This window comes from Nothobranchius furzeri, chromosome 11 (genome assembly GCF_043380555.1).
Source record: "Nothobranchius furzeri strain GRZ-AD chromosome 11, NfurGRZ-RIMD1, whole genome shotgun sequence".
In the NCBI taxonomy this organism is placed as follows: domain Eukaryota; kingdom Metazoa; phylum Chordata; class Actinopteri; order Cyprinodontiformes; family Nothobranchiidae; genus Nothobranchius; species Nothobranchius furzeri.
The window spans coordinates 65,704,979-65,729,561 of NC_091751.1; the positions used below are offsets into that span (position 1 = coordinate 65,704,979).

General features: G+C 44.4%; 1 protein-coding gene across 8 annotated transcripts in view; it reads left to right on the top strand.

Moving 5' to 3' along the window:
• Positions 1-24,583, top strand: part of dlgap1a (discs, large (Drosophila) homolog-associated protein 1a) — a 142,110-nt gene that overhangs the window by 51,544 nt on the left and 65,983 nt on the right. For 7 of the 8 annotated variants that reach the window (XR_011515507.1, XM_070541761.1, XM_054746453.2 and 4 more), the window contains 2 exons: positions 6,048-6,243; positions 9,178-9,460. Coding sequence is in view for 7 of the 8 variants with exons in the window: in XM_070541761.1 (XP_070397862.1) it covers positions 6,048-6,243; positions 9,178-9,460 (479 nt within the window). In the remaining variant the exon portion in view is untranslated. The remainder of the gene's footprint in view (positions 1-6,047; positions 6,244-9,177; positions 9,461-24,583) is intronic. The other variant, XM_054746514.2, reaches the window with a different exon arrangement.

Below are 24,583 nucleotides of genomic sequence, written 5' to 3' on the forward strand. Positions count from 1 at the left end.
TCAGGGGGAGAGAGTTCCAGAGTCTGGGGGCCACAGCAGCAGATGATCTGTCACCTTTGACCTTTAGCCTGGTGCGCTGCACAACCAGTAGGCTTTGATCACTGGACCTCAGGGACCTGCTGGGGGTGTAGGGACTGAGAAGATCACCGATGTAAGATGGTGCTTGTCCATGTAAGGCCCTATAGACCAGAACCAGGATCTAGAAATGAACCCTGAAGTTGACTGGCAGCCAGTGAAGCTGGAGGAGAAGCGGGGTGATGTGGGTGTGTTTTGTAAACGGTATTACCATAATACTGCCCAAGCCTATAGCGTAAACTGCATTATTCACTTCAGATCTCATCTTTATATTTGAAAATGTTGCCCTCATGGACAGAGGCTGCACTGTAAAACCCCCAGAGTGTTCACAAGGTTTTATTAACCAGACTGATAATAATTAGCTAAATTCCTCTAGATAGTATTGGGTTAATAAAAAAGCCATTATTTAAGTTCAGTTTGTTTTCACATTAATTTGTAGTTTTTTTTAGGTTGTTTATTATCCACTTTTAAAAATAAGCATAAACATGTTGTCGGTTGTAGTTGTGGTGACGATAATTCAGTTCCTCGTTCTGTTTGTGACACTTTTCTGTGATTCTTCCACCTCAGTCCTCCTAAAACAATAAAGCTACCTTCAGTTTACAGATTAAAGCTTAAGCAGCTCAAAGTGGAATGGAAACAGCTTCATAGATCAGATCTGAGTTAATTCAACACAGTTTATTTATTTATTTATTTTATTCATTCATTCCCTCTTCCTTTCACTAGGATTGTCCCATTGAGAATAATGTCTCTTCTTCCAGATCCTGGCGAAGATGGTGACTCATAGAACATTAAGCAGCCTTGTTCCAATACCACAGGAACTGAGTCTGAAGGAAAGTTTGTGTCATTATAAAAAATAATGTCAAGCACACGTTAAAGGCCGAGGATAAGGACAGCTACAGTATACTAGCAAAACACATCTCATTCGTTGTTGCATTAACAGTTACCGTAATTTCCGGACTATAGAGCGCACCTCAATATAAGCTGCACCAACAAAAAAATAAGGTTTTCTTCACACACGTCACACTCAAATACAAGCCGCGGCGCAGCAGCCACATGCAGGTCTCCGGCGCACAGCGCATGTACGGCCATAGCATAAGATAATTGGACAGAAAGACGTTGCACGGAGGTTTTTCGTTGTTGTTTTAATTCAACAAAATGAATTTTAAACACGGGTGAACGTGCGTGCAAGATTAGAAAAGAAAACAGCACTGATAGCATTTATATTTCTGGATGGTTATAAAATAAAAACTGACCTGACACCTATTACCGGTAATTTGCATGTTTAGAAGAAAAGAACAGCACTGACACAGCATTAATAAGCCCTGGATGATTAGAAAATAAACACTGCACACAAAACATGCCTGGTTAGTAAATAAAACACACTTGCCTACCAGAAGAAGTCATTCGCTCTCATCTTCCTCCTGCGCACTAAAGCCATTAAAGTCCTCTTCTTCAGTGTCGGAGTTGAACAGCCTCAGAAGAGCTTCGTCACATACCTTTTCTGTGGCGATGTCAGCGTCGCTGTCCGTGTTGCTGTCTTCATCCCCGGGTGAAGCTGGCTTGAATGAGTTCTTCCCGCTGCCGTCTCCAGCGCCGAACCATGGATTCATTCATGCCAAGCTTAAGAATAAGCAAGTCACCCCCTACCAGAGTATTACTCCACTCCCACTTCATGTTTGAAAAATGCAACAAAAGCTGTTGCCTGGCAGACCGAGAGGGCGGAGCCGCTAACAAATACACACACACACACAGGCTCACGACAGCATTGTGACATCATAACGTACCAGTTTACATCATAGCATACCTCTTAGCCAATAGCGGTGGCAGATTTAAATTCAAATACAGTGCAGAGTTTTTACCTGACGACGGCACAACACTGACAGTTTTAGGCAGAATATTTAAATTTTAACTAAGATGCACTAAAGTGCCAAATTATTGATGACACGTGTCTGCAGCACGATTAGACACTCGCTTATTTAGTTTATCAGCAAAAAAAAGTTGATTTGGGGGTGACTTGCTCTTTAAATAGGTGTAGGAGTGGGGCAGTGTTGCCACAGTTACCTTGAAATGCCAATCTGATTACTAACTACTGATTACTCCACTCAAAAGTAACTAAATTACTTTACTGATTACTGAGTAACTAAGTTAGATTAGAAATCACTTTATAAATTACATTAAACAGCTGATACTATTTGGAATCATTGCCTCAACATAAAACCAGCAATGCTGATGCAAAGCACTGGGAAGAATGCTAACAGCTAGCATCCAACGTGAGTAAACTCACTGACAGTCAAGGTTATCGTTAGATACATTGATGAAAACTCGAACGATCCCATTCCTCGGAATGGAACCACTACTCGCGGTGCAAATTTAACACCTACCAAAAGTGCTAATTGGTGTTCATTTTGCACATCAAGTAGCGGTTCCATTCCAAGGAATGCCGTTCGACTTTCTATCAATGTGTCTAACAATAATCATGACCGTCACTGTGTTTGCTCACGTTGGATGCTAACTGATAGCATTCTCCGCAATGCTAACAGTTTGCTTCAACTTGAGCAAACGCACTGAGCATAGCAAAACTAATTGCTGGTTTTTATGTTGAGGTCATTTGTACAGTTAGTAGCTATTCCTATAGCTGGTTTTGACATATTTGCAAAACACAAAAATGGTTACGCAAAACCTGTAACCAGTAACACTTAATTTCTTGGAAACGTAACTTTAATCTGATTACTGATATGGAAATAGTAACTCATTAGATTAGTTGTTGCTGAATAAAGTGGCCGTTTTAGAGAAACGCACTCCTACTGGCATCACTGGAGTGGGAACATGGGATGGACATGCTTGAAGCGCTGGTGCAGACCCAGCCAGGATGTCAGGGGTATTGTGGGTTTCACTGAAACATCCCTGCAGGGATGGATTCCTGTTTTCAACATTTCTCTCTCCAGCTCTTAGACCGTTTGAGCAGACAGAGATCTGAAGCAGAAGAGGTGGATCATAACTGCTTGTCGGCAACAGATGGTGTGGATTACCCAACATGCTACTGTTATGTTTTATCCTAACAGCCAACATTGTTTTCCAAGGGAGTTGTCCTGTGTCGTCACGGTGACTGTATATATTCCTTCATCATGTAATGTCCTCAGTTGTTGCTAAACTACAGACACATCATCCCAGTTAAGGATAAGAAGGACAACCAGACAGAAGTCTGGACAAAGCCAGTTAACTGAGGGTGTTCTTTTTGGTTCAGCATCTTCCTCTTCTGCCCCTAAATAAACAGGCCTCCCACCTTCTATTCCCTGTTTCAGCTTTCACCTCATGGATAATGCAGCTGCTCAAGCAATGTTGGTAAACAGCATCAGGAGATTCTGGTGCTCCTCTGACTTCCCTCACCTAACTGCCTTCAGCAGTCAGATGATGAGACTAAACCAGAACAAGGCTGCAGGGCCAGATGGAATCAATTCCCAGCATTCCCAAGGCCTGTAAAGACCAGTGCTAGCCTGACCCAGGAGAATGTTCCAGTTCTGTGGAAGACATCTTGCCTTGTTCTACGTTCTAAAATATGTCACCCGTCTGCCCTTAATAACCACATCTGAGTTGCTCAAACATCACATATCAGAGACTGGCCCATCTGAATGAACAAACCAACACCTTTTGGGACCCCCACAGTTTGCTTATCACGGTGTGGTCGGAGCTGAAGATATTATCACATAGCTGTTTCAACAAATCCACACTCATCTGAAGAGAGAAGACAGCATCGTGTTCTTTGATTTCTCCAGTATTTAAAACAACCAAGCTGGATATTTTATGTAAGAAACATCAGAATAGGAATACTTCACAATCAAATCAGTCACCTGGGCCCTCATTTATCAACCATACTTATGCACAGATTTGTGCCTATTTGGTGCGTAGGAGCAGTTTTATGCATTTTGTACTTGTGCGCAGAAATATTCCCAAATAGAAAAATAGCCCTGATCGTGCATATGAACAGCATCTGGATTAATGGCTACCTAAAAAGGTTGTGTGCAGTGCAGGAGCGCCACAGGGGACAGTACTCTCACCACTCATTTTTACTCTGTACATCCTAGACTTTCAGTACAACTGTCATCTGCAGAAATATGACACCGCAGTTGTTAGATGTTACAAAGATGGACAAGAGACCAAGTTCAGATCCTGCTGGACCACTTTGTGGAGCGGTGGGGCAACAATCATCTTAAATGTAAATGAATCAAAGAAGAGTGTGGATTTTAGAGGAAGCAGGAATAAGGCAAACACTTGTTCCATCCCGGGAGAAGATGTGGTGGGTGTTGGAGGAAAATGAACACCTCAGTGTTCACCTGGACAGCAGACTGGACCGGAGACACAACAGTGAAGATACATATAAGAAGGGGCAGGGCAGGCTGGATTTGTCGAGGAAGCCGAGATCCTTCAGTGTTTGCTGCAAGATGTTCCATATATTCTATAAATGTGCTGTCAAGAGTGCAATTTGATCTAAAGACATCTGTCAAGGAAGCGTCATCAGAGCCAGTGATTGTAAAAATGATGTTGAAGAAGATGAAACAGTTTTTATTCAAGTTTTTCAATTTCAATTCAAGTTTATTTATATAGCGCCAAATCACGACAAGAGTCGTCTCAAGGCACTTCACACAGTATTCCAATACAGGTCAGTTCATTAAGCCAATCAGAAAAAAGTTTCTTAAATAAGGAACCCAGCAAATCGCATCATTTATATAGCTCCTCTAAAGATAAAAATCACTAGGATTCACATGAACAAAAAAACAAAAAACTGTTTAAAATGTAGAAGTGATTTTTTTTTAAATAATCATAATAAAAAATGGGGCAAAATGAAAACATTTAGAAAAACAAATAAGAAGGAAAAAAGAAAATGAATAGGTAAAAGTTATATGAGATCCCGAGAAGGGCAGAATTGGTAGAAATGGCAGCATCAAAAGAAGGTAGTCGGGAAGAATCAACAGAATGTCACAACAAAATCCAGCCTGAACAGATGAGTTTTCAGCTGCTTTTTAAAGGAGACCGCAGCAGCAAATGATCCATGGTCATTAGCCTGGTACACTGCACCACTAGTAGGCTTTGATGACTGGACCTCCAGGACTTGCTGGGATTCCTGCAGGATCTTGAAATGAACCCTGAAGTTAACTGTCAGCCAGTGAAGCTGGCACCATGGGCGAGGGAGGTAGAGGAGGGCAGAACCCAGTCTTTGAGCCTGTCCAGTAGCAGGTGATGATCAACAGTGTCAAAGGCTGCAGTCAGATCCAGTAGAACCAGAACAGAACACTCCCCTGCATCACTGTTAGTCAGAAGGTCATGAGAGACCCTACGAAGAAATGTTTCAGTAGAATGGGCTCCATGAAAACTATCACTAAACTGCACTATCGTAGATGTTATGTTGATCAAGAGCAGATGTGAGTTGTTTAACCTCAACCTTTTCCAAGATCGTGGAGATGAACAGTAGTTTAAAGATGGGTCTGAAGCTGCTGTGGAGAGATGAATCAACCCTGGTTTTTTTTAAGAAGCAGGTGGATTATAGCATCCATAAAATAATGGAGATCTGGGCACTGCCCTGGAGACTTTAGAGCTGACTGGACAAAGGGAGGTGCATCAGAAAATGAAGAACATGGTGGAAAATGTGGGAAAACCCTTCACAAGAGAGGAATTCAACACTGTCTTCACTTATAAGTTCTTCAGACCTATTGCAACACTGTCCGCTACACAAAATCCTTCCTGCCCACAGTTAGAGCCAGATATAACCAGTTAGAACCAGACACAATGAAACTTAAGTTACTACATCTTATTTCTCACAGGGATAAAAATATTGGGATTGAATTGAATTGAAATGAACTGGATTGAATTAATTGAGTTGAGTTTAACTGAGCCTGTGCTCATGGAGTAATGAGGTTGGCAGGGGAGTACCGAACATCTTCAGAAATAACCTGGTGTACTTGTTGTCTTTTTGTCAGAATTTCCACAGAGCACTCCCCCAAACTGCAGATCAGGAGCCACAGTTACCTACGCGCGGTGAGTGAGGTTTCAATAAATAGAAGTGTGGATACCCTGGATCCTAAAACTCTCCTCGACCCCAAATCACTACTTTCCTCACCTCAATACCGCTCACGAAATGAAAGCTACATGAGAGCCATGAGCACCATAAGTCAGGTTGGTTGGTAAAACTTCTGCCTATATAATCATTACACAAAGGTTAGTTCTGCTCAGTACTGTGTGGTACTGTTTTATCAATCTTATTGGGGCAGGGCGAGTGGTTTGTTTGTTACTGCGGTGTCCACAGCTGTGTGCATGCTTTGGTTGATGGTCACTTATGCAGGTGCTTCTGTACCTTCAACAAGCTATTTTGCACACTCACAGTAAAGAAATGGATTCTTATGATGTATTTTATCACTCACCAATCCTTCCCTTGTATCCCCTTGATGCACTCAGTGTTTGTTGTGCGCAGAAAAAATGCGTGATCACAAGTTTTAAAACTGTGACCCAATCACTTTACTCGCACTGCTCGCTACACCTCCCTGTGAAGTGCACTTTGAGGAGGGGCGCAGTAAAGCTTTTAGTGCGTAGTTAGGGGTACGCAATTCAGTACACAATTCAGCCGAATTGGGACAGGGAGCATTGCATCATTGACTGAGACACATGCCGGGATACCGGTCACTGTTTGGCCTACTTTTAAAAAAAACTTTTTTAACAACCCTCAAACAAACAATTATCCATTCATCCATCCATCTATTTTCAGCCACTTATCCGGGGTCGAGTCATGGGGCAGTAGCCTAAGCAGTCTCAGACTTCCCTCTCCCCCTGCCACTTGGACCAGCTCCTCCAGGAGAATCCTAAGGTGTTCCCTGGCCACTCAAGAGAGTCCCTCCAGTGTGTCCTGGGTCTTCCTTTAGGTCTTGTCCCGATTGGACATACCCGGAAAACCCCACCAGGGAGGCATCCAGGTGGCATCTTAACTAGATGCCCGAGCCACCTCAACTGGCTCCTCTCAATGTGGAGGAGCAGCTGGTCTACTCAGAGCCCCTCCCGGATGACCGAGATTCTCACCCTATCTCTAAGGAAGCGCCCTAACACCCTGCAGAGTAAACTTGTTTTTTCCGCTTGTATCCGCGATCTCATTCTTTCGGTCCCTACCCAAAGCTTGTGACCATAGGTGAGGGCTTTCTCTCACTCGTGAACAAGACCCCAGAGATACTTAAACTCCTCTACTTGGGGCATGACCTCATCCCTGACCCAGAGATGGCATTCAAATTCAATTCAAATTCAAATTCAACGATACTTTATTAATCCCAGAGGGAAATTAGAGTTTCAGTACACACAATTCTGAGATCAGACATACATAGGAGAAGACACATGACAAGAATTGGTGACTGTGGTCGTTCGCAACCCGAGTTGCCCTACCTTAATAGAGATCAGAGGGGTTTACATGAGGATTGGTTCAGGTAGAGGAAAAAAGGCGCTTCAGAGTTACCCTCCACAGGGGGGGCAGCTTTGCTATGCAAAAAACACCTCAGACAGAAATGCAACAGACTTCAGATATTACACAACATAAGTGTCCACTAGGTAGGGTGGTGGGTTTGGGACTCTCCACACGTCAGCAGCAGCCGCGATGAGCAGCGCTCTTCACCTCAATCTGGACAGGGGTGGGAGGTTGTTGGGTTTAGAGGGCACAGTGACTCCTGGAATGATTCAGTGGCCTTCACAGCTCGCAGTCCCACCCAGGCTGGAATAGGGAGACAGAGTTGCCATGGTGACGGCGGCATTCCAAATTTCTTCTGGGGGGTGGGTATTCGAGTCAGCCTCACAGGCACCAGATTCAGATAAGAAATTGTTTTGGGGCCAGACAGAGATAAGTTCCTCTCTGTCTTAAAGTTCTGTTGGTCCTCAACCCCTCTGAATCCAATAATGGCGTAAATTAATCTATCCCAATCCATGCTGATTCGTCCACTCGCTCCTTGATCGCATCCATCTTTTGTGCCAATTCATGAATCTCAGCCAAAGTTCGATGCTTACGACTCATCTCGACAATTATATGAGTTTGTGCATTCACGGCACGGTATAATCCATCCCTGAGCTCTGGGAAAGAGCCAATATTCCTCGACAGCTCGTTAATTTTCCGTTAAGCCAGGTAAACCTGACACCAACCCCACAAATATCGAGACATCTTCAGAATCGTCTACAGACAGTTGAGATAAGCAAATCAGGTTCCACTGCTTCCAGGAGTCCATGATATGCCCAACTGGATCTGGATTCTACCCTTTTCCGACTCACAACAACTATTATTTGATAAAATTTAAATGCTTCACTGTCCACATTAAATCTTAGTCTAAAACATCCAGACATTGTCTTAAAATGAACGTATTTCATTTTAATATACATATTTTCAAAAAAGGCACTTGAGCCATTGCTCCGCCTTCTCTAAATTCCCACTCTGCAGTGGATTGTGGGTAATATCCTTGACCAAAGTCTCCACTGATGCGAACTTGGGCGAAGTGCAGATCAAGGGTGCAAAATGGGCGTGGTCGTCTTCCGCAGTTGAGAATTGGGACACCCTACGCACTCGACCCATGGCCGAGAACGTGCAATTGAAGGGCGCAAGGGTGAAAGTGTGAATGTTGGGCCTGTGCTCGACCTGAGTACTTCTCTGCCTATTTTATTTCGGCAGCTAATTCCGACAACAGGAGTAGAAGACTAGTTTCCCGTTTACCCGACATGTGAATCTCCGAGTGATTGATCCTATTTCAAAAAAGAAAACGTATTATACGGTTCTCAGTGAACCTCCACTCTAAGTAAAACTCAGCTAAACAAAAATGTATTTATAATCAAATATAGAAAATAAAACAATTGTTTTTAGTTTGTTTTTTTCTTTAATAAAATAAAATAAACCATTCACCATTTTTTTCCCCAAGATTTTTGTTCCTGTTTAAAAATCCTCAACATAGTTCTTTGTATATACTCTAAGTCTTTGCCTCTAAGAATTGTTATGATAATCTTGTAGATCAGGAGCTTTTCCTATTTCTTACCCTTTCTGTTTTTAACTCCTCTTTGTGCACCTTTTACTAATCTAATGCCCTTTCCTCTTTCTAGCTGAGTGAGGTGGAAGTGAATGGGCAAATTGAGCAGGTATGCGAGCAGGTCTATAGTGAGATGCAATCTCAAGCTATGGACCCTGGAATGGACAGCTTGGAAACAATGGACACGCTGCCTATGCCAGGATGTTTCCGGATGCGAAGCCACAGCTACGTGAGAGCAATTGACCAGGGATGTGCAGGGGAGGAGGAAGGAGAAGGAGGAAGACCACTGTTGCTGCTACCATCATCGCCACCACGCACATCTGCAACAACCGTCAGGACCATTCAAAGCAGTACAGGTAGGACATGAGAATCACTCAGAATATACGTTTTATTAGTTTTTTTAATAAAGTAGGTAAATTGAGTGATTGGTCAAACATAATTTATGTTCCATAATTGAGAGATTGGCTTTTGCTATTCTTCAATAATGTCAAACGTCTAACCTTCTGAACGCTCAGTATTTAGTTTATTTTTTATGAAATATCAGAAAATACTTGGACAGCTAACTTGCTGCAAAATGCATTTAATTGTTGCAGCTCTTTCAGTACAGCAGTTCCAAATTTGGAAGATGGCTCGGATCTATCTGCTAGGAGTTTTATCTCTAAAGGAATATTTCTGTTTATCCAGTGTGTGTCTGGTTACACATAAGAGGTCACACAATGGATTGTTTTTGTTTGCTCCTAAATATCTCAGACACCTATGTAATGGATATTTGTGAAGTAGATATTTTAGTGATTTGATATGATCAACCCTGAACACCTTTTTGCCAGAAAACTGATGGTCTGTGGAACTCAACTGGACTTTTTGTCCATCTGATGCATCTGAAATGATCATCTTTTAACAAAATGCTTAAACATGTGAGAAAGAAAAACAGCAAAACAGCTTTGGGATGCTTGATTACTTTAATGTCTACGATAATTCCCAGTCAGGTTTTCATGAAGCTCGTTCTGCTTAGCCTGCTCTCCTTAGAATGCCTAATGGAGAGTCTACTGTAGGGCTGGCGATGAAACCGTAGCAAGTACTGTGCAAAACCTTTAGGTAGGTGTGGAAATAAATGCTGTAAATAAAAAAAATATATATTTAAAAAATGGAATGGTAAATGGCCTGTATTTGATACAGCGCCTTCTAGAGTCCTAGAACCCCCCAAGGCTCTTTACAACACAATCAGTCATTCACCCATTCACACACACATTCACACACTGGTGGGGATGAGCTACGATGTAGCCACAGTTGCCCTGGGGAGCACTGGCGCCACCGGTTCCTCCAACCGCCACCAGCAGGCAATGTGGGTTAAGTGTCTTGCCCAAGGACACAACAACAGCGACAGACTGAGCGGGGCTTGAACCTGCAACCTTCCGATTACGGGGCGAGTACTTAACTCCTGTGCCACTGTCGCCCCAGAAATGCTGTATAAAAATAATTTCCTCCTTGTTTCTTACATTTAAATTTACATATAGCTTTTCCGGCTACAGACCTGAGGAGGAACCGTACTCAGGACGACCTTCCTAAAGACGGCCTGCTGGTTAAAAGCTGGATAGCTAGTGCAGATACGGGGCGAGCGCTTAACTCCTGTGCCGCCGTCGCCCCTTTTAAAACTGGAAGTGTTAATCATTTATTTTCATCAACAACAAAAAGCAGTGAATGATCAAAAGAGAAATCTAAATCAAATCAATATCTGGCATGACCACTGCATCCTTTGCCTTCAAATCAGCATCAGTTCTTCTTGCTCCACTTGCACACAACTGTTGAAGGAGCAGGGCTGGAAGCTTGTCCCAAACATCTCATCTTCTGTAGATGTAGGCTTCCTCACATCCCTTTGTTGAGATCAGGGCTCTGCGGGGGCCAGACCATCACTTCCTGGACTTGTTCTTCTTCACATTGAAGATAGTTCTAAATGACTCTGGCTGAATGTTTGGGGTCTTTCTTTTAGCATTTTCTAAATTGATAAAAATAAACAATCATTCTATTTATTAACTCCAGTTTTGAATCTTAGATGATCTTATTCCACCTGCCTGGATGCTTTCCCCCCTCATAAACTCAGCCCCCAGCTCCTCCGCTGCTGGTGAAGGTTATCTTGCAGGATCTGATGTCTGTGGGTTTTTTTTCTGTAATGTCCAGTTTGTTATTAAACACAGCAACAGGTCAGCTCCACCTTTCACACCTTACTGAATATTTCCTTACCATTTGATACAGAATGCTTTATTCGTAAACACACACACACACACACACACACACACACACACACACACACACACACACACACACACACACACACACACACACACACACACACACACACACACACTTTTTTTCATAAGGCATTTTGGATCTGTTAATGATTTCCACTTACTTTTACTGAAATGAGGTAGATTGTTGTTGTTTTTATTTTAAAAGTAGAGAAAACGTATTAATTCAAATCATCAGTTAATTTCTCTAGTAGAAATAAATTCCTTGTGAGTCATATTCTGTGGGATAAAAGCTCTGGCGCACCAGTTTCGGGAACTAGAAGATTGACATATCAGAGCTTGGCTTCAAATGACAAGATATTTGGACATCTCTGATTGGCTAACAGCAGCATAACTCTACCACTAGTGTCTACAGTGACAGGCTTTATCTTATCTCTAATTCAAAATGTACGTTCTTTATTTACATCAGTTTAATTTATCAGAAAATTACCGCCACCTACTGGTAAAGAGTGAGAATGCAAGCTAGTTTGGTTGCAAACAGTTCAACAGAACTCTGCCCTCTTGCCATGATTGGACAAGAATCCACGACTCATGATTGACCGGTCAGAAAAAGCCTGTTGTAACATTTTGTGAGTGGTTATTTTTAATAAATGGTCAATAGAACATAACGGTTAAATATTCCATAAAGATATGGATTATAAATATTACTGAGCCTTTAATATTCGATTGGTGACGAAACTAGGTACTTTGGGTATGCCAGGGAAACAACACTTTAAAATAGTTTGACAGAGGCAAAAATATAGTTTATAAATATCTGTTTATTACTATAACCCTATTGTCAATGATGATAAAAGGCAAATTATTATAAATGGTGAGTCAAAGTGATTTTAAATGAGACAATGAATGAACTCTGATGAAACATGATCTTGTGTGTTTTAAGAGCTTCACTAAGTGACTCAGAAAAGTGTGATGTCTGCGTTTATAAAATCATTTTGGCTGATTTAACAAGTTATCAAATTAATATTAACCACTCTAACGCCATTGAATAGCCTATGCACCAGGGTAGTGGAAGTTCTCTGGGATCCGGTCTGCAAGCGAAGTCGTCTCTGCAAGCGAGTGAGTGGACTTCTGATGTATCTGAAGGTCCTAGGGCCCCTCAGAAATCGCACGACTGGTCGAAAAGATACTTCCCAGGTGACTTCTGGCAGACGGTTTTACATCTCATGAGTTGGTGGCGGATTGAGCAAATAATAATTGATTGATTCGAAAAGGACGGTTCTTTAAGTCGCTAAAATTATTCCACAGTAAAATCTGGTTGGTTCCCCATACGATGGTTCATTTAGCATGAGCTGTGAGCTTGTCTGTAACTCGGAGCTCTGGTGGAACTGGTGAAAACAGGAAGTGATTTCACTTTCAGGAAGAGTTTGTTGATAACTTATTTTTTGTTTGAATTTGAATCGACGTTTACTAAAACCCTCAGACGTCACACATTCCTCAGGCACTCAGAAGACGCTGATTCCACTTAATGTGATGTGAATCTGTTAAACATTCATTTGTGAATCCTGGTTTTAATATGTGAATGTAACTGATAATGAATCATTATTAAATTAATAAAATAGACTCATTTGGGGTATTAAGATCTGAAAAAAGTCATGAAATAATAAACATTTACGTTGATTAATGAATTAATTATTAAATCACTTTAGATAGAACATTCATCGTAGATAACACAGAATATAATTGTAAACAACCTTGTAGATTGAAAGAAATCATTTTGAGTCCAACATAAGAATCATTTTATTCAAAGAAAAGAGTCTCGTCTTTTGAATGGGACCTTGGAGTTGCAGCTCAGATAAGGGAGTCAGGAGAAGGATTTTATTACGGCTACCTTCTGGTGCAAGGCTACAGACAGCCTGTGTCTTGAGGTGAAAAAGCACAGTTAATGCCCAGACTTAGAGATACTCGTTCATGCTTTTATTTCCAGTCGGCTGGACTACTCCAATGGTCTCCTAACTGGTCTTCCCAAAAAAGCTGTGCAGCAACTGCAGCTTGTTCAGAATGCTGCTGCTAGAGTCTTAACAAGAACTAAAGAGAACGGAGCACATCACTCCTGTTCTTACATCCCTACACTGGTTACCAGTAAACTACAGAATAGATTTCAAAGTGCTCCTACTAGTTTATAAATCACTCAGTGGCATGGGACCAAATTACATGTCTGATCTCATTCCTGTATGTACACCCAATAGGGCTCTGAGATCCTTAGGCAACAATCAGCTGGTAGAACCACGGGTCAGAACCAAAAAAGGTGAAGATGGTTTTAGCTACTATGCTGCTCATATATGGAATCAGCTCCCCCTTGATCTCAGATCTGCCCCAACCCTAGTGTTGTTTAAATCGAAACTTAAACCCCTAATGTACTCATCATCCTCGATGTTATTGCTCAACCTTTATTTTGTATTTTCCTTTTAGCTCTAAATTATAATTTTATCTACGTACATTTTTCATTTGTGTTCTCCTGTTTATTGTCGTGCCATTTCATGCTAATTGTCAAGCACATTGAATTGCCCCTTAGTTTGAAATGTGGTCTATAAATGAAGCTGCCTTGCCTAATGTGCTTTTAACCCTTGATGAAGCAGGCTGTGGACAAATCAGTCTGGTGACCTCTGACATTACGGTGGACAACAAACCTCGTTGGAATTTTCCAATGCTACACTGCCAATAGTTATTTGGGAAAGGAAGTTAGAATTGGGACAAAATGCGTTGTAACACAAAAATTTGAGTTTTGTAACTGTAGACTGAGATGTGTGTTTGCGAGTTGGAGGTTTTCATGTTAAGCTTTCATGGAAAATGCAGAGTGACTGATTATAATCAGAAGTAGTCGTTAAACAATGTTTTTTTGGTGTTCCACACATTTGAATGTGAATAAGCTGCGCCATGCTCACTCACTCCTGCTTTAGTTGCCATGAGGTGAGGAGCTCAGATATCTGGGAGGGACTCGGAGTAGAGCTGCTGCTCCTCGTGTTGAGCAGCGCTCAAAGCCTACCTCAGCATTGGCAGGTGAGGGGTGGCTCTATGCTTTTCTTTTTAATCTACTCATCGGAGCATATGATTTATGAAACCAAAATCTAACTGAAAATAAGGGATGGTTTTTATTTGCATTTGGAGTGTTAATAGAGGCAGTAGAGACCCAACTGGCAACATGAAAGGATGCAAAAAGTTAGATTTACATAATATTCCCCCTTCAATATTTATGTTTCTATATAATTTGGTAAACTCAGTTCCTTCCTTCACACTCTCAGTGAGGGAAAAAGAAAGAAGAAAACAACTCCTCGAATCATTTGAACCAAATCTTTGTGAAATTATTTGAATTGAAAAACCTTCTCTTGCCTTAAGCCTTCATACACAGCCCTGCTCCATAACCAGCCCCTACTCCTTTCTTCTGTGATTCTGTAATTATTCCACCTTGGATTACATTAAAGGTGAAGTGGGTTGCTGCAGAGGAGTCTTGCTTCTGTGCGCCCTCACCTTCAGGCATTCCCTCTGTTCATGGAACAGCCAAGGAACCAAGGACAAGGCAAACAACTTATAGTTCTTAGTCAATCTGCAGTTACTCTGAAATCCTTAAGGTCAAGCTGAATATTGGTTATCCATTGGGAGAGGGGAAGATCACAAAAGGACTTTGGAGGATCAAACAAAGTACCTGATTTTCATACTATGGTGAAAGTTTCTGGGTGGAACACTAAGCCCTTAAGGGGAAATTACTCAATTTACTGTTAAAAGATGAATTAGTTGTCTGTGATGATCCCAAGACAATGAATAAGCTAATCTCTCTTCTCCACATGTATCAAAAACCACCTCAGAAAGACGGCAACAAAGAAACACGTCCATTGACTATTGTTTTTGGAACCCATGTTAAACTCTTATGTCTCCTGAGTCTCCTCCCCCCTATACAGTTCAGAAAAATGACAGCACAGAAGAAGCTTGATCAAACCTGTCTGTCCCCACAAGCTAGACAACTATGTGGTCAACAGAGATAGCCTGTATGGTGGAACATCTGGTGAATTCATCATGTTTTTTTCCTTTATAAAATGGTAAATGGTCTGTATTTGTATAGTGCCTTTTAGGGTTCTACAACCCCCCCAAGATGCTTCACAACACAATCAGTCATTCACCCATTCACACACTGGTGATGTTGGGCTACAGTGTAGCCACAGCTTCCCTGGGGCACACTGATGCGGGCGAGGCTGCCGAACATTGGCGCCACTGGTCCCTCCAACCACCTCCAGCAGGCAAGATGGATCGAATGTCTTGCCCAAGGACACAACAACAGCTGGGAGCGGCGATTGAATCATTCCTATAACACTCTGATTACTGGACAACCAGCTGTACCTCCTGAGCTACTGCTGCCCACTTTAGACCAAAACACACAATTCACCATCAAACACAGGGATACTTTTAGGGAGTGTCTCACAAGATAATGCTCCTGCTCTTTCAAGACCCGTCACCCTTTATGTCAGTTGTAACATGCTTCATACAAGGGCCCTGGTTGACGTTGGTTAAGGAAAAGAACTTGATGACTTCTTCTCTGGGCTGCACAGTGGTGCAGTGGTTAGCACTGTTGCCATGCAGCAAGGAGGTCCTGGGTTCACATCCCGGCGTGGGGTGTTTCTGCAAGGTGTTGGCATCCTCTCCCTGTGCATGTGTGTGTTTCCTCTCACCGTCCAAACACGACTGTCAGGTTTATTGGTTTCTGTAATTGTCCTTAGGTGTGAGTGTGCATGGATGTTTGCTCTGTGTGTCTCTGTGTTGCCCTGCGATGGACTGGCAATCTGTCCAGTGCGTACCCCGCATGTTTGCATGCGAAGACAACTGGAGATAGACACAAGCCCCCCCACCCCCACCCCTGCGTGGAAGAGCGGGTTGAGAAAATTGATGGACTTCTTCTCTGGCACAACAGGGTATCATTCCCACAGAATCTAACTTTGTCTCTGCTTTGGATGCCAACTCAATGGCTACAATCAGTCACAATGCAATGCCTATTGAACAGGTGGTATCCAAAAATCCTTGTATCTCTTTGAATTTGTTTCCCACCGTTTTTTCTCCCATTGCCTTTGGTTATCCATGGGGTCAGTTATATTACCTTCATCTGAACTGGTGAAAAACCCCAGTTGAGGTTGGGGGCTCATTGTGTTTGTCTACCTGTTTGCAGTCTGCCATTCCCCCTTCCCACATCATGACTGATATGGAGGAACCCAATAACCAGGATTTGTCAAACGTCCCTGAGGACTACCATGGTTTAAAACAGGTATTCAACAACCACAAAGCATTTTCTCTTCCCCATCATCGCCCATATGACTGTTCCATGGACCGTCTTCATGGACCCCTTTAATCAATCCGAGAGAGTCAATGGAGATCCATATCAGTGAGTCCCTGGCAGCCAGTTTCACTTGTCCATCCTCATTACCTCAAGGTGCAAGCTTCCTGTTTGTCATTGTGCTGATGACTAAACCAGATCACCGTAAAAACAAATACCCCATTCCCATACCCTGCTTTTAAGCATGTACATGGAGATGGACCTCAGAAACACCTACCACTTTGTATCTGTGTTGGTAATGAGTGGAAAACTGCTTCAAGACCCCCTTGTGCATTTAGAAAATTAGGTTATACATAAAGAAAATGTTCACACTTGTTCCATTTCTGCCCAAAGAAAAACCTGGTACCAACTTCCGTTGTTCTGTATTGCATTTTTGATTCCTAAATAAACCTGGTCACACATTGCAAAGGATTCTTGTTTGCAGATCACAGATCATCAGTTTAACCCTCAGTTTAACCTGTGAAGGTTGGTCTCCAAACATGAACTTTAAATTCATGCATTTATCTCCTCTTGTAACACTTTGTTGAGGGTCTGACCTCATGAGGAAATTACTATGCAGTGATTTTCTCCAAAATGACTGTGCTTAAATTGCTCTGAAAAGCAAATAATCACATCAGCGCCAAGAAACTTCATTTCCCATGATGCTTTGCACACGGAAGCATTGTGATGACGTCACCGCCTAGTACCAGAAACACGTTCTGCGCATGTGCGGGAAGCCGTGGACTTTTCCCGCGAACTAAGACCATAAATCTTCAGCAAAGACAAAGAAACCTCGTTTTCTTTTGCCCAGGATACCTGGCGGTGAGGACACGCTTGTCGAACGCTCCGACTTCTTTGAGCACGCGGAAGCTCTAAGAGCCAAGTTGAGCCCACGGGACCGCTGATCTGCTCGTTTCTGCTCCCCTCCAGCTGATGTTTGAGGACACATAACTGCGGAGGGAAACAACAACTCCATCCAGCTCTCAGAAACGCTGTAAGTTGTCAAACTCAGCCCAAAAGGAACTTCGTTTTCTTTGTGTCCAGCCGTGGAGAAACACTCGTGGAGCCAAACAACGGAGAAAGCATCAAACCGGCGGATGACGCTGAAAGCTGCGGAGAAACACGGAGAACCGTCAAATCAAAACAGTGAGGGACGCTTCACTGTTCTGGTGATCAGAAACTCATCTCTTTCTCTCATTCTTTCCTTCTCCCGTTTCCTCTATAGTCTCGAATAAGCAATAAACCGCGTCTATTGCTTAAAAAGTAGCTTCGTGTTTTCCTCTTTCGTCCCAAACACGTCCGTCGGGTCATTTTGAAGAATAAACTGCTTATTAATCATTGTTTGGTATCTTTAAATGTTCGGCCATGGCCAGGCTGATAAACTAAGGATATTAACTCGTGATTAATCTTTTGTGTTGTTGCATGATCCTTTGAAATGTTTTGAGTGATTTAAGGTTAAGTTACTACTGATTCTAAGTGCTTTGGAAGTTAAAGTGCAAGTTGCCACCCACACTTTAGCCAGACAAAGGAGTCAGCCATCTTGTATTCAAGACTCCATTTTGAATCCATACACACGCACACACACTACTCCTTTGTGAGAACAAAGGACCCCATTCATACATCCTACATACACACAAAACACCTTGAACATTATTTTGAATATACATCCTTTTATTATATCACATGGTTATTATTCATTTATGCCACTGTTTATTCATTTGACAAATTGTTAATTAAACGTTATAAAATTCAGATTTTCGTCTCCAGTAGCTTTGTTGTGTCGAAGAGAAGTCTCTGCTCCAAGGATTCTACGAACTTCAAGAAAGACTGATAAGAGTTTTGGATTCAATTTTTCCCCGGAAAAAGGGGAATGGTGCCCCGTATATCTAAGAATATCTTAATTAATTAATAAATCAGTAAATATTCCCATATTTACAGAATTTATTGAAGAATCCAAAAGTAAGTTAACGCTTACGAATTGTTCGCTCCTAATAACCCCAACATTTTATTGGTGCCCCGTGTGAGGCTTGGATACACAGAGATTTCTATCCGGCACAAACAAACAAATAAATCCAAAGAGCTTGAATTAAAAATAATCAGTTGTTCAGCCTTGAACCAGCAACAGAGTGGTGCTGATTTCGCTGAGCAGGAAGCTGCATCGAACTCTCACCAGTAACTCAGTGCTTCTTTAAAGGTGCAACGTGTAAATTAATTCTGGTTGACTTTTAGGTTAAAATTCAGTTTTTCCTTAAAGGTGCAACGTGTAAATTAATTCTGGTTGACCTTTTAGGTTAAAAATTCAGTTTTCCTTAAAGGTGCAACGTGTAATTAATTCTGGCTAACCTTTTAGGTTAAAATTCAGTTCCTCATTAAAGGTGCAGCGTGTAAGTAATTCTGACTAACCCTTTTAGGCTAAAATTAACTGCTAATTTAGCGACTTTAACTCACAGTGGCTATTGTAACTAACTGAAACCTTCACTCAAAGACTGATAACACCTTGTTTGCTAATATTCTGAAGGAATAACTAGCATATTTAACACTGCAAGTGTTGTAAGACGTTGCTACGGCAACGCACCAGCTTTTGCTAAAATACTGAAAGGAATAGTATTTTAAGCATCAGTCACGGCATTCCGTGCAATCTTAAAACGCTAAAACCTGTGCGCACAAAGGTTAATTTAGTGTTTTTCTGCTACAAAGCTAGCAGTTGCTGCCCAAAAGGTGCAGCTTGAGCTATCTGCAGAAGCTCTACTAGGCTATTTTTGGTTCGGTTGTTAAAATGGAGGGACAGAGTAGTGAACTGACCAACTCCCAGCAACCAGGTGGCGCTGCGGCCCACGACTATGAACCTGGCCTACTTTCTGGACAAATATTGTCCAAACTGGTCGCGGTTGCTCGAGAACCCGACTACCCTTCTAGGGATTTCACTGAAGAACAGCGTAGCGTCGAGCTAGAAGCTGTAATTGATCAAATAGAAAACCCGGATGGTACAAAACCAATCCAGGTTCACTTAGCTAAGTTAGCCCTGATCCTCTATCAGAGAGGACTCCAACGTGGTCAGAAGATCATGAACCTCCAGAGTATGCTAGCTGAAAAACAGCGAAATGGAAGGCTGATCGAGGAAGACGACACCCGCACCGATTCTGGGGAAGATGGGGAGGAGACCCCGCCCCCCTCTGCTGATGACAACAGACAGTGGGAAGGGGGGAAACACCTTGACTCTCTGGACGGACGCATGCCGCAGGGGAGAGACGAAGCTTATCTGTTCCAACCTTCGGCCCCGTTCCCTACACACACTATAGGGCATTCAGGACCACCTAGGGGCCGAGAGCAGTTCACCCTCGAATCCCAGGTTGGACCCTCATCTTCACGGCCTTCTCAATCAGTGAGAAGTCGACCAGCTGAGCGGCACCTCTATTTAGACCGCTCCCCCAGTCCACGAAGGGTGCAAGGTGCCGATTGGGGTTATGCACCCCAAGCTGCACCTCAACCATCCACCCATCCTAGCTACTCCGGTATTCGGCATGCCGATAACCAGCTGCATGACCAAGCATCATACGCCAGTCCGTACCCGGACAGAGCGTATTACGCAGAAGCCCCAGTTGAAAGACGCAGGCTGCACTACGCAGACGTGCCCCGGGAGGAGGACCTCCCAAGACACCCACGTGACGTGCCAGCAGCCCGCCACAACATGCCGAACCCCGATTTGGGCCCCAGGAGTCAACATTGGGAGCCCAGAGCACACCAGCGATATCCAGCGCCTTCTGAGACAGACCGTGGGTCAGAGTCAGAGGATGACGCGCCGTACCGTGAGTCAGGGCTCCGTGTACGTCAAATTGAATCGCTAGCTAAAGACATAGAACGCTTTGATCCTAACACCAATGAATCCAACGTCGACGATTATCTCAGGGAGATAGAACGTTGTCTGCTTGATCTTCCAGCACCCTCTTCAAGGGAAAAGCTCAAGCTAATTTGGAAAACCACATCTAGAACGGTGCACGGTTTCATGGAAACTCTACCACCTGACATTCGTGATCGGTACTCCTCGCTCTGCCGAGCGTTGAGAGATGAATACGCCACGTATGCAGACTCTGCGTCAGCTACAATGGGGGCCTTCTCCATCAAACACGGGAGGAACGAACCCCCCAGAGAGTATTATCGCCGACTCAAAAGTGCTTATTTCCAAGGTCGAAACGGCCCTGGGCTCGAGGAAGACCCTGCCTTCAGATCCCTGTTCATTCACAACCTGCACGAGTGTGTTCGCTCCGAAGTCTCAATGTATTGTCGGATGAAAAAACTGACAACTCAGGAGATTAGGAGATACGCTCAACAGGCTTGGGAAGCCGGCGGAAAGCCCCAAAAGCCTGACGCACATCACCGCGTCATGCACCTAGCTCCCGACGCCGAGCCGCGTTTGGAGCTTGAAGGCACAGAAGCTCCACCCACTAAGCCAAAATCTGCTAAACCTAGACCTGTTAAACCGCGAGAGCAGTCCCAATCTCCTCAACAGGGGAAGGGGGGTGCTGATTGGCCGCCTAGGTCTGGACAATCAGACAGGAAGTGGCCCAACCAAAACCAACGGCAGGCAGGTTGGAACAGTGGAAGGTTTAAGGAGCGCCGCCAACAGGTAAGTCCCGAACGCAAGTCCGCAGGTGAGTACTTGACCAAAGCCGACCTCCAGGAGATGTTTCAGCAGTTCCTAGCTAAACAGAAGGAACAGCTGAGATCTGCAGGAGAGACCCCTGCACCAAAGTCTTCTTCTAAGCAGCCAGACCCAGAGCCAACGTCCGCATGACTAGGCGTGGCTCAACCCCCCAGCGTGGCCAGGACCTACCTGATCAGCTGGGGGAACACTACTGGTAGATCACAGGAGTCTCCTGAAATCTACCCCCCAGAGAAACCTGATACTAAATTTCTGAAGTTCCTTGGTGACTTAACAAACCATGATCATGCTCGCCGTTTGTACTGTAGCACCAACGTAGGTGGGTGCATACAGGTTGATGCTCTGCTGGATACCGGCTCAGAAATCACCCTGATGTGCTCCACACTGTTCCATCGCGTGTCTGACACCATGCGGTCGCTCGGGAAACCAGTCCAGGTAGAACCCTGTGACCTGAAAATCACCAGCTACACCCAGACCCGGGAGTGTATCACTCACCGGGCGTGGCTGGACATCACCTTCCAAGACATGACTCTGGTTCACCCGTTTTATGTCTGCCAGCTAGACACTGAACCACTTCTCATTGGTCAGGACCTGCTTGAACGTCTAGCTCCCCTCATCGACTGCCAGAAGGGTCAACTGTGGGCCCAGGTGGACACACCTAAGCCCTGGAACCCAGATAGCAGCCGACCATCCTCCATTCTTGAAGTCAGCATAAGTGAGCCGCAAAACCCTTGTTCCAAGGTCATGCCCCTCCCTACGGCTCCCACAGACGATGACCGCCTGCAAAGGCACGAAACCGCTCCTGGAACTCCGCTCCGCGCACATTCATCTTTTCTCTGCTCGCTGAAGAACGTCAGCCTGCAGCCATATGCACCACACATAGTTGGTGGTCTTACCATCAACTGCACCCACATCTCAGATGCTCGCCTTGCTCTTTGGTCTGAAAAGTCAGCCATCAGCCAGCAGACGTTTGAACACCTGCGTCAGAAGGACCCCCTTCTGGTCAGCGTGACACGTAGCCATCGGCTCTTGTCACCTACTTGGCCGCAGAGGCTCCTGAAAGCGCCAGAGGTCTGCTCTCTGACTATCCAACTTGGAGCAAGACAGCTCACACATACATTCAGCATCATACCACAGCTTGATCCACCTGCACTCATCGGAGCAGATCTGCTGGTTCGACTCGGTGCCCAGCTGGACACTTGCAATCAAGTCCTTTGGGCCCGAGCCACACCATCCTCTGAGCCTCGCTCAGAAGGCCCTGAACACTTGCTGTCCGGTCAGACCATTCCACAGGCCTGCCGTGCAGTGGTTGAGGCCAGCACGGTTCTGCCCCCACAGGTCAAAGGAGTGCCTGTTCGTCTGACTCTGATGAAGCATCAGAAGCTGCCAGGCACACAGGCCTTCTTCCAGCCATCACCACACTTCTTGGAGCTCAACTTAGCCGTCTGTGGCACGCCACTCTTGGAGCTGAACAATCGTTCTGCGTACTTGTTGGTCGAAAATCCGACCCGGAGTCCTATCCACATGCCGGCAGGAAAGCCCTTGGGCATGCTGATAGATAGCTCATTCCATGACTTCGAACTTTCAGTCCCCGTGATCGGACAACTTCCGTTGTTCTTGAACGACAGACAGGTTGGTGTAGACACATTCAGTACTTTCCCTTCACAAATGATTACCATCAAGCGGCATGAAGCCCTTCCTGAGGAACCCATTTGCAGTGCAACCTTAGATACTGACAGCGGTCAGTGTCTAACGGTTTTTGCAATAAATACTCAACCCTCTGAGTCACCGGTTGAAAGCCCGGAACACCAGAGACCCTCCTCCTCTGAACCTTATGACGGCTTCGAGGCCAAAGTCAGCCAGCAGCTTGACAAAGCGGATGCGCTGGAGTCAGAGGAGCAGAGAGCAGCGCTTAGAAGCCTGTTCTATGAGTTTCAGTCCATCTTATCCAGGGACTCCCTGGACTGTGGACTCACAAACCTGCACACGGTTCGCATTCCAACGAACCCGAATGCCCCTCCTACTTTTGTACGTCAGTACAAGATTCCCCTCGCTGCTTATGAGTCGATCCAGGAGATCCTCGATCAGCTGAAGGAGAAAAACATCATCAGAGAGTGTAACTCCACTTACAACTCTCCCATCTGGCCGGTTCTGAAACCGACTGGGAAATGGCGTCTCACCATAGACTATCGTGCACTGAACAAACAAGTACCTCTCTCCAGATGGCCTATGATCCATTTAGATCAAGAGCTAGCCAGAGTCAGAGATGCTCGTTTCTTCTCTACGGTTGACGTAGCCAACGGCTTCTGGACCATGAAGGTTGAGCCGGCGGACCAGTATAAACTAGCTTTCTCCTTTGGAAATCGCCAATATACTTGGAACCGCTGCCCCTTTGGCTACTCTAACTCACCTGCCGAGTTCAACATCTTCCTCCACAAAGCCATGTCAGATGCTGCTTCCAGAGGGAACCTCATATATGTCGATGACATCTTGATGAGGAGTCGAACCTTCGAGGAGCACCTGGCCGAACTCCGTCACGTGCTGCAACAGCTCGCTGACGCCGGAGCTAAATTGGCGATTCTCAAGGGACAGTGGTGTCGAACCAAAGTGGAGTATGTTGGACTGCTGGTTGGCCCTAATGGAGTCGAGCCCCAAGCGGGACGCATTAGAGCCATTCAGGACATCAAAGCCCCAGCTAATCTGACTGAACTCAGGAGCTTCCTCGGAGTCTGCAACTACTCCAGACAGTTCATTGAGGAGTACGCTGAAACAGCGAGGCCCCTCACTGAGCTGCTTCGGAACGACACACCTTTCGTGTGGGACAGACCCCAAGAACTCTCCTTCCAGTTCCTAAAACAGAAGTTGGCGTCCGCACCCTGTCTGGCTTACCCAGACAAGGATAAAGAGTTCTACATAGAGGCTACTTTCTCCTCTCACTGCCTGAGCGCTGCTTTGAAGCAGAAACACGATCAGGACATGAGAGTTGTGGCATACGCCAGCAAGCCTCTGAGCAAGGTGGAACTCCAGTTCTCAGACTGCGAGAGAGCTCTCCTCTCTACAGTCTGGGCCGTCGAACACTTTCGTAGTTACATCGGTGGACAGAAAGTGATCATTGAAACGTGTCATCAGCCTGTCACCTTCCTAAACAGCCAGCGTCTGCGCGAAGGAAGAGTGTCAAACAGCCGCATTGCGACGTGGATGATGGTGCTCCAAGGATACAACA